Genomic DNA, 10,820 nt, shown 5'->3' with positions numbered 1-10,820 from the left:
GACACACTTTGAAGGACTATTTACATTCCAAGTTTCATAACCCTCTTGCTAACCAATACCTAAATACTTAAAAATAGTAACAGCTAGAGTTCTAACACTTAGGAAATTCATCAGTGCAACCACATAAAACTTTATCAACACGAATATATCTTTTAAATCTTTTTTATTGCATTGCAAGTGTTCTCATGATTCATGATATGATACAACACTGATTATCTTAATAAAATCACAATATTCCATTATCAATTACAACATTTTCTGTTTGATGTGAACATCATCAACTGCATGGTATAACTCAATCAAAGACCCTGTTTATTTCAAAGTTATATTTCTAGCTCCTGACTAATTTTTTCACTTTATACCCATGGTGTATCAGAGTTATAAAAAGGTTGAATCTATGTATATATATATTAAATTCTTCGGGACATCATAGTAATATATACAATAATATACAATCATAAGCACTCGATGCTCATTCATTCTACATGTCCTTCTCTCTACATTTTTACAAACTTACAAGCAAGTTAAGAAGCATTGCTAAGACTTCCATGTGCATCACAATGTTTCATCTATTGAAATTGTATTACAGCTATACATATAAATTTGGACTTTAACTAAATGCATCATGTCTTTAAATGCCAGAGGCCCAACTATATCTGGAGACAAAAGACCACAAAGCATGTAAAGCGGGGTGAAATTCTATTTCAGCCATAATCAGCTAAAGGTATGATAATGTACATAAATATCTCAAGGTCAACAGTCCACAGATCTAAATATACATTAATGACAATCAATATTTCAATTTGTGGAAAAATTTTGTCACAAGAATCATATGCCAGCATGCATTAAAACTTTACTATTCTGCTTATCGATGTAGGAAGGATACATCAGTTTCCTGGAATATCTCTACAGGAAGAAATTGGGACCTTTGATCACTAGTATATGGTTGGTTACAAATGAAAGTCTGAACACATTTAAGCTAAATCAAATTACCATATTCCAGTGTAATTAGCGCCCCTCCCCCTTTAAATGCCCATCCTTTACTGGAGAAACAGTCGAGTTCTATAAACACACACATCCAATAAATTTAATGTTTTACAACTGTGTGATGCTTATAACATTGACATTGAATCCAAATTCCTGTTATGTGTAACCATGTGAGTCTTTCACATATGTGAATTATGACGTAAATATTTTGTCTCAAAGAAAAAAAGGCATATATGCATGTTTACTGTGAAAGAAGAATGTACCATATGAGTACAAAAAGGGTTAACAGATTCTTGACCTTTTTTAAAGAGTTTTTTCGTCCACAACCTTGATTTTGGTTCCCTAAGTAATAACCCACCACACCCCCTTGTTACAATTTCTTAAGCGCCTTGGGCGCTAATTACTGCGAATACAACTTATATACATGTAAGATAATATCTATAACTATGATATCATATAAATCCTGTGTATGATGTATGTATCCCGATATTGGAATGTTGGAACACAAACCTTAGTAAAGTCATCAACAAACTACATGAACATGAGACACCATTTTATGTTAATCTAATATTTGATCATCCTTGATACTCCAGGGGTTACTTTTATTGTTGTCATATCCACCCCTGGGCTATCTCATAGTAAAACTGGAGGTAACAGAACAGTAATTTATGGTAGTCCTTTAAGTTTGATGTACATCAAAAGAATCACATAAGAGTACACTTTGGTTGGCTGGCTTTGAAGTTGGGGTTGCTTTCTCTGTAGTTTTTCAAAGTAAGACTTTGCAAGAAATCAATTCTCTGTAGTTTTTCAAAGTAAGACTTTGCAAGAAATCAATCATTGTACAGTAACAGATGTGTAACTACTTATAATAATCTAATTATCTACACATATAAAAACACTTAACATTGTTCTAAAATTCCTTATGCTTTAGGTCTTCCTCTACATTTTCCCATCTTATAGAAGCATATGACTTCACAATGAATACCTGTCAAAAAGGTGTTCATATATATATATATATATGTTATAGTTTTTATGTAATTACATGTAATGAGGAAATAAAGGAGTATTCGGGATCAGACTCCAGTTTCATCAAAATTCCTTAACAATAGAAATTCCTTAAATTAAAAATTTCTCATACAAAAGGAAATTAAAAAAAAGAATGCTCTGAAAATTGCATAAAATTTTGAAAAGTTTCTTTTTGTTATTTTTCATGACAATCGTGGTGTAGATTTGTACCAGTTTGAACGTGTACATGTACAATTGCAAAGTTAAACAATTCATATGATAGTCAATTGCTAACTATAGTAAATTATTATTTATTAAATTAATGTACTTCTGAATTGAAAGATATTTTGGTCAACTCATATTGCTAAGCATGCCAAAATGAATTTCAATAATATTTCTTATATTTAGTGAAAGACTTTAATTGGATAAAGGCACAACTATAAACAATATATTTACATAAATTATTTTATATAATTCTTCTGTTTTAAACATTTACATAATGTATATAGTCATGTAATAGTATTGTTACATTTTTCATTTTTAAGACAACAAAACCTCAAGATGTTAATTATTTTCTTCCTGAAACACACTCCAACAAGTAGAATGACAGATGTGAAACATAACACAGTTACACGAGTATTGTAATCATCATACACTACAAAAAAGTTCAAATTGATAAACGAGCCGTCATCCTCTATGGCTCCGTTCTTGTTCCTCCAGGCTTTCCCAGCCTCTCCAAGCGGATCTGGAATGTCGACTTGAGAGTTTGTAAATGATCCATGAACTCTTTGAATAATTAACATTTTGTCCACAAGGCTGTTATCCATAGCAGATCTGGCCTCCCAATACAAGTGTGTATAATTGTAGACGGTTAGACGGCCATATATCTCCATCTCCATAGCAGATTTCCTGAAAGCAGACCATCCTCCTCCTGGTTTCGATGAATATTCTGTCAGATACTGATTCCCTAATGATCCGACAATGATGTGTACAGGGGCTAATGGATTAATGTAATTCAAAGCTACAGCTTTATTCCTGTAGGTAGGCCATGTTCTCTCGTACATGTGATTATGTCCACTGAACACAACATCAACCCCAAATTGAGAATAAACACTCTCAAGGTTTTGTCTAACAACTGAATCTGGTTTCCTGCAGTCTTCCCTGGTATCATCCACAGAACAGTACATAGGTCTGTGAGCCATAACAACAATCCATGGGAAGTTACTTCTGTTGTCATTAGCTTTTGTGAGATCATGCTGCAACCACTTCATAAATCTTTCCACATTTCTTTTATCTGTGAAAAATACTTCAGTAGAAATGCAGACAAAGTGTGTTTTCCCCATATTTATGCTGTACCACAGTTGTTCCATTTTCATTGGCCATTCTGCATTTGGATTTGAAAATCTGTATCTGTATTGGTCGTCTTCAAACAAGTCATGATCTCCTGGAACTGTCATGTAAGGTGTATTTGCTGACATCAGCTGGATTGAATTCAAATATTTATCTCCAACTTTACCCCCATCACTGCCTAAATCATAGGCAATATCACCAACATGAAATATAGCGCTGTAGTTTCTTGCTTTGGATTCATGAACAAGGAACTGGATATTAGCACTTTTAGTCCCTAGATCACCAAACACCATATACGTGTGGGGTTCATATTTAAACGGGATCCTAAAGCTAAAAAAGTTACTTCTTAGTGACACAATATCACCACCAACATTGTAGATATACATGCTGCCTGGTGTAAGTCCGTGTAAAGCAACCCTGTGAAGATGTTTCCATCCATGAGTGTTATTTTCAAACACGACAGACTTTCCTTCGACGGATGTTGAGCTTCCAGGCCTACCTTGAGGGTAGTACTGGACAATAGACTTGTCTTCGTTCTCAGTTGCCCAAAGTACCGTAATGTCAGTTGGATCAACACCAAATGCAATGTGAATCTGTCTTGGAAGGGTATTATCTTTCAACGGTTTCATTTGAAAAATGTCTGAATCTTGTGAGTTTATTTTTCTTGCTGGGTCTGCATATGCACAAAACACACATGACAAGCTTGACAAAAAGACGATGATTACAGTTTGATACGTTACAGATGATACCCTTGCAAACTTCATATTTGCAACTGATTTGGTGACCATACTGGACAGTTGACAGTTCAATGTTATATTGCTGATGTTATGATGATCCTTCACCGGAAAGACGATTCATTGCGAAGCTAATGTCTGGATAAGCACAAATGTCATGTTATTGATATTGTCACTCAATTGGATGAAATCAGGTTATCATGACCCGACATGACCTTACTATAAATATTTTGATGACGTAGACGCGTGCTTTCTAGTCGAATATTGTTGGGAGAATCAGGGATGAAGAAAGTTGATACCATGAGCTAAATTTAAGCCATGACACGTTTTTCTTTTAACAGTTTACACAAGACTAAATCTAATGCGCAAAATAGACAAACTACACCTGGATTTTTAGGTCCCGGGATAAACAAACTTGTCAACAACTCCGGATCCAAACTTCTGTTACTTCCGCTAACATATTTAACCTGATGAATACAGTCGTTTACTGTTAGCACTGTGGCTCCTGAGGAAACAAAAAACATTAGAGATATAATTCTAAACTATTATTTAAAAAATGAAATACGAAAATGCACTTTTTGATGATTTTGTTTGAAAATCTTTATCAAATATAGACCAGTGCACTTAAAATCTTACAAACAATTTACTGGAGTTGCGTCCCCTGGTTGGATTCACATGCGTAATTCTTTTGCGTCATGTCTTATGAGAGGAAGTTGTGATGCAGAGATTACTGTGGTGCCGCTCAAACGACTGCAGGAATTACTTGTTGGAGTAATTGTTATGAAGACATTTATATAAAAACCATCACTTCTAATGAATGAGTTTGAAATAATTGCGAACGATTTCCTATATTCGTCGTGGAGTGTTATTCTTGGATTTTGCAACGACATAAGCGACATATTCAATGCTACAACGTCCATAACATTTGATACAGACGACGTACAGATACAAATATTGCTATTGTTACTTATTTGGCTATGTGTTAATATCGTCCTTATAATTATAGCGTGGTCAGTGTATGGCACAGGGATATGTACAAAGATTGACAAGAAAGGTGTGTGGTGATAAAATTAATTAAACAAAACCAAAATGTCCTTTTGAGTAAATATCATCATCAATGACATCATTACCATGTATAATCTGGAGAATATGTGATCTTCTAATGCTTCATATGGTGCAGCACCCGTAGACGACCTTATCTCTATGTTAACTTTCTGTTAGTTAGGACAGACTATCGGAGTTTATGCAAAATAAATCCAAGAGACATACATTTTTAAATTAAAAATTGCTAAAGTGTGTATTGAGACAACTTCTCGATAACAATGAGGTCAGTAATGGCTTTGTTTGCACTTCTGTAGTCTCATAGGGTAATTTACTACAGGTTTGTTAATATGAATGACCTTGTCAATCTTTCTCCAAGATTATTTAGAGGGAAGGAACTAATTAAGTAATTTGCATATTATTCTTTTGAAAACCCATTATCAATATTGAATACAATTCTTAGATTGTAAGGACAAAATTCAAGATGATTAATAAGTAAGCTGAAACCATATGGTAGTCAGCTTCGGTTGTAACAGAAAAGCATATGCAAAAATAAAGTAATACAAATGTATATCACACTTCCCAAAATTCAAATGTATAAATGCGCTTCCACTGCAATAGCACTTATAATTAGTGGATAGTATGTTGAGATGAAGTTCTACCATATATACTGATTACTCTGTACGACCGTTTAAATAAGAAGACGGGACAAAAGTCAAATAAACAGGAAAAACACTTATTTCTTAGGATTTGTAATGAACACATTAATTGTTCCATTCATTAAAACCTGGACCTCATCACCCATCCTTGATACTCCAGGCATTACTATCACTGCCGTTATATCCACCCCTGGAATATGTTGTAGCAAAACTGAAGGCTCTGTGTACATGTGCAACTGCGACAATAATTGATATTGGTAGTTTGATCCTTTGATGTTCATCAAAGAATCAAATAACGGTACTCAGTTAACTGAATGGCTTTGATGTTAAGCGTCGCTTTCTGTAATCTGTAAAGGAAATCTATGCAGGCCTGTGAGTGTCATTGGTAAGTTTTTGTCATCTGAACTGTCTATAGTTTTGCTGAAATATTCCACTTATTCCAGGTGTGGATATATAACCTTTGGATTATCAAGAATGGTCCTCATCACTATAAATCCAATTTGCCAATTTCTTGAGTACTGTAACTTGCAAGTTGTTCAAGACTGATACCAATTCATTGTCTTGAATTGTGTCTTTTACTTATTTGCAGATCTTCAAGAACAGTTTCCATTGCAAAACAATTTGGAACGACAATAATCTTGACTCTTTGGTCTGTCCATTGTCCAATACATAAAAATGGCAGCAATCAAAAAGTTTTTTCAAAAGAGAAAACTGGATGTTACCTTTAAAAGAGCTGGAGATGGCCATCGTCTTACAGAGGAGACTAGGTCAACACCACGCCCGGCGGTAAGGGAACCTGTTCGGTCAGTTCCAAGACAAGAAACCTCCATGGAAGCTCGGAAGGCTGCTGAAGCTGCTTTACTGAGAACTCAGGGCCAGAACCCTAGGAAATCAGGTATAAATTTAAAGGAAACTGATAAATACTTCCTTCTTCATTATAAGATAGTTATCAAGAGGTAATTATCTGCTGTCTATATTAACATTTCTAAAAGTGAGAAATACATAATTATAAAGATATATTTAGATACTAAAGTACATATTTGTAGATGTTAATTTGCAGGAATTTCAAAACTTACCCTAGATTTAAGGCTGGGGGTGAAATAGGATATAACAGTTTAATTTTATTAATCATAACTACTCGAATATCAATTACATGTCGCAAAATTTGTAGAATAGAATTATTAAAGATTTTGTCAACTGTCTGTGTGCCTTACTGCAGCCAATTATCTTTCAATCAATTACTTTTTAAAACTAAATTAACAAAAAAACTGAAAGTTTCTGAAGACCATTTCTGATCTATTCATAATATTTGATTTCAGCCGGAGTATCACAGCGGGCGAAGATGAAGCAGGAGATGGAAGCGGAATTAAAACAACAGGAACAGGCCATTGCATCAGCTGAGGCAGCCAGAGCAGGTCCTACTAAAGTGGAGTTAGACAGTGCTCCTGTCCTCTCACACATCTTGTACACTTGTCCAGAACTTGGCCCGGCTGTCCTTCCCAAAAACGAAATGGAGCAGTATATTGAGGAGTTTCTCTTGAAACAAATCGCGGAAGAGCCGGAGATGACATCAGCTTTGATGATTCACACTCTAAACAAGGATAAGGAGAAAGTTAGGATTGGTATTGAAACTTTGGTGAAAATTCTTACCAATATCATAGCAAACCCTGGCGAGGAGAAATTTAGAAAGATCAGACTGACAACTAAAGCATTCACTGAGAAAATAGAGCCTCTGAGGGGAAGCGATGAGTTTCTACAAGCAGCAGGATTTCATATGATGTCCCAGCTGGTGAATGAAACTGAGGAAAACTTTTATGTGATGGATGAAGCAATGGCACAGGATACAGAGAGACTAAACGGCCTTAAGGAAGTCTTGTTAGCAGCAGAACCCATTAAACCACAGCTGGACCGGGCATTGAAATTGTACCATCCCTCGCAACAAGCTTCCAAGTTTGACATTCCAAATGAGTTTTATAACATTAGTCCTGAAGAGATCAAGAAAGAACAACAGAGAAAACAGGAAGCAGTTGAAAAGCTTGGCATGTTACGCACTAAAGCCATGCGGGAAAGGGATGAAATGCGAGAGTTGAGAAAGTATCGTTTCACCTTAATTCGAGTTAGAATGCCAAATGGCATTTTGCTACAAGGGACATTCAAGGCTCAGGAGAAGGTAGCTTCTCTTTTCGCATTTGTGAGAGAAAATCTAGCCAATGACTGGATGCCATTTCAGCTTTTATCTGTGGGTCAGAAAATTGAAGAGGATGATACATTTGCAGAAGCTGGACTGGTGCCTGCAGTGGTTGTGACCATGACCTTGGACCAGGCGCTGATGGCTGATCTCAAAGCACAGGGGGCTGGGGCAGAGAGTGCAATATTGAAGCCAGAAATTATGTCTCTAATCGAAACATTATGATATTCAATAAATGTATTAAGAATGTATTGTGATAATTAGCTGTTTGTATACCTGGAATTTGATTCAATGATCGGACAAGCCTGGCTGTAGCCCAGCCTCTTTGAAGTCAGAAAAAATAACTTTGGTTATCAATATCATAATTGTTGTGTCTACATGGAGTTAGTGATGTACAAATGTACATGTATAAAATATAATCTTGTTTGTAAATTAAACAAACTGAAGCCTTGAAGTATTTGCCTACCAAAAACTTTACCTTTATATACCTGTTGAAAATAGGAGCTGGGTAAACAGTATGTAGTTAAAAGGAATATCTGAAATTACTTTATTGTTCCTTAGACCTTGTATAGACAATAACTACTAGTTCTACATGAAAATTAATCAGAATAAAAAAATATATGATACATAGCTGGAGATGCTATCAACATTCCACATATAATGCAATTCTTTTGTTCACAATCTAATCATTAATTTTAAGTGTATAAGCGTATCTACACATGAATGATCAATTCCTTAATTTAGGTTATTCTATCTTTGCATATATTACAGTTAGCTCCCTTGTGGGTAAGTATCCATTGTGACGTCCTTATTTTGTGAGAGCAATTTACATCATTTTTCTCAGAAAAATTATGACATTACGCCTGTAAACACAGAACATCACAACCAATACCTAACCGCAAGGGCAGATAACTCTTTAATATGCAAATACAGAATGCATATCAACATAGGCACGTGTTTGTGACGTTGAGATAATTAATAATAATACACATGTAATTACATTTTACTTCTTTTCAAATGACAGTGTAGATAAGTGTTTTAACGAGCACATGATTTTTTGTTTCTTTTTTGTTTGGCTTTGCTTTCAAATGGATTTATCCTCCTAATCTCACGATTTACTTGTAAATGTGTCCTTCTTATTTAGTGTGATAGCTCAGTCATGTTATATTAATTGTTTTGTTACATTATATTTTGAGGCAAACATATCAGTATATATTCTGGTTTTAATGACTGTTCTGCTGATCTCCCCTGATTTTGTCAATGGCAAAATTCCAGAGATACAATGAGTAAAACTGAAATGTAACCCAACTTGACTACCAAGGATGAAACATGCATTTATTGTCAATACTTGTAGAATGTATAAACATTTTTTTTTTTTTTTTTTTTTTGCTCAAAGTGGAATCTAATCAACATCATGAATGATTATTTTATGATACTACTGGAAGATATTATCTTTGATGATAAAAGAAATGGACTTACCTAGCCTTTTGCTTATTACCATATCCATAAGATATTTCTAACTGCCAAGTGTTGTTTAACTGTAGTTATTGCCCTAAGTTAGTATATTTCATTGACACCTAGTCAGATTAACTAACATTTGTATTTTCATGCAACATACAGATCCAGATTTATTGATAATTTGAAGACTTTTTTTTAAATTACCAATTATTGTCAAATTGTTTGATAAGTGAAATCTACAGCACAGAATATCATATAGTTCATATAGTTTTGAATAGGTTTGTATTTGTCAGTTTAATACTTTAAACTTTGTTTTAAGTAAACATGGTCATGAATTTTTTCACCTTAAGTTGAACTGTTCATGTATTTTGTTTATGTGTTATAAACATTGTGCAATGCTGCAAAATGTTTAGTTTAATTACTCCTGAAATTTCATAATGGAATAGTCTAGTGTTTGATTTAGAAGAGTCTAAATGTGTCTTCAGGGGTGAATGAGTTAAAAGTTGATACTCAGCAAACAGGGCATTGTTTTCTGTATACTTTCTGTATAAACTTGCCTTCTGATGTAATCTGAAAGATAATACATTTTATTGTAATAGTTTTCATATGTATGTCAAAATTGAATGTTGAGAAATTATGCCATTATCTATCCTTATTGTTTACTATCAGTACAATAGGATTTTCCTTTGAAAACATTATTCCATGTTTTACCGAATATATAGGTTTATAACATCAGATCATAAGATCTGTTAATTTTCCTGATTTCGGTCGTTTCCACTATTAGAACATTTTTACCTCGAATAAATCTGACTCTGCAAGATGTTTTGAATAAAAGTTTGTTAAGAATTTTGATTTAGCACTTAAGGTAAGATTTGGTTGATGGTTTATGTTGAAAAATGATTGATGTTGCAAGATTCAAGTTTTAAAAGCTGTAATCAAGATATTGTAAAAGCTGGCTATTGTTACCTGTACTAATTACAAATAGTAATTAAAGTATGGAAGTAGCACTGTTACTTATGTCTTCTATGAATAAATGATCAAGGTCAAACACTAGATCAAACTTGGGAATTGATCAATTTTGAAACGGTTGACAACCCTGTATTTTTTAAGCTTAATAGTTTTTCTTGCCTTAGACATCAAAAGACTCTGGACTAATACTATAGCCTGCGGTGGTCGAGTAATTTAGATGTCTTGACATATTACCACAAGGTGGCGAGTTCAAATCCTAAGTGGGGCAGTTGGCTGGTAGTTTTTTCTCTGGGTACTCTAGCTTTCCTCCACCAACATTCCTTCAATAACCATAACTGTTACATGGACATTAAACAAACAAAACCATGCCAATGGACTGATAACAAGAGGCCAAGGGGCCTTAATGGTTTTCTTACAAAAGTTATCTTA

The 10,820-nt window shown here is 34.3% G+C and overlaps 2 protein-coding genes across 2 annotated transcripts; one reads left to right on the top strand and one right to left on the bottom strand.

Moving 5' to 3' along the window:
- Positions 1-146: 146 nt before the first annotated feature.
- LOC138336925 (acid phosphatase type 7-like) lies at positions 147-4,552 on the bottom strand. Its single transcript, XM_069286554.1, has one exon. The coding sequence runs from the start codon at positions 4,128-4,130 to the stop codon at positions 2,502-2,504; it is 1,629 nt and encodes a 542-aa protein (XP_069142655.1). The 5' UTR covers positions 4,131-4,552; the 3' UTR covers positions 147-2,501.
- A 202-nt stretch (positions 4,553-4,754) lies between these two features.
- Positions 4,755-10,475, top strand: LOC138336926 (UBX domain-containing protein 6-like). Its single transcript, XM_069286555.1, has 3 exons — positions 4,755-5,130; positions 6,366-6,671; positions 7,096-10,475. The coding sequence occupies exons 2-3, from the start codon at positions 6,452-6,454 to the stop codon at positions 8,187-8,189; spliced, it is 1,314 nt and encodes a 437-aa protein (XP_069142656.1). The 5' UTR covers positions 4,755-5,130; positions 6,366-6,451; the 3' UTR covers positions 8,190-10,475.
- Positions 10,476-10,820: the final 345 nt, after the last annotated feature.

Source organism: Argopecten irradians, chromosome 12 (assembly GCF_041381155.1).
Source record: "Argopecten irradians isolate NY chromosome 12, Ai_NY, whole genome shotgun sequence".
NCBI classification, from domain to species: Eukaryota; Metazoa; Mollusca; class Bivalvia; order Pectinida; family Pectinidae; genus Argopecten; species Argopecten irradians.
The sequence above is the reverse complement of the archived record's forward strand: the minus strand, read 5'-3'. Positions and strand labels throughout refer to the sequence as shown.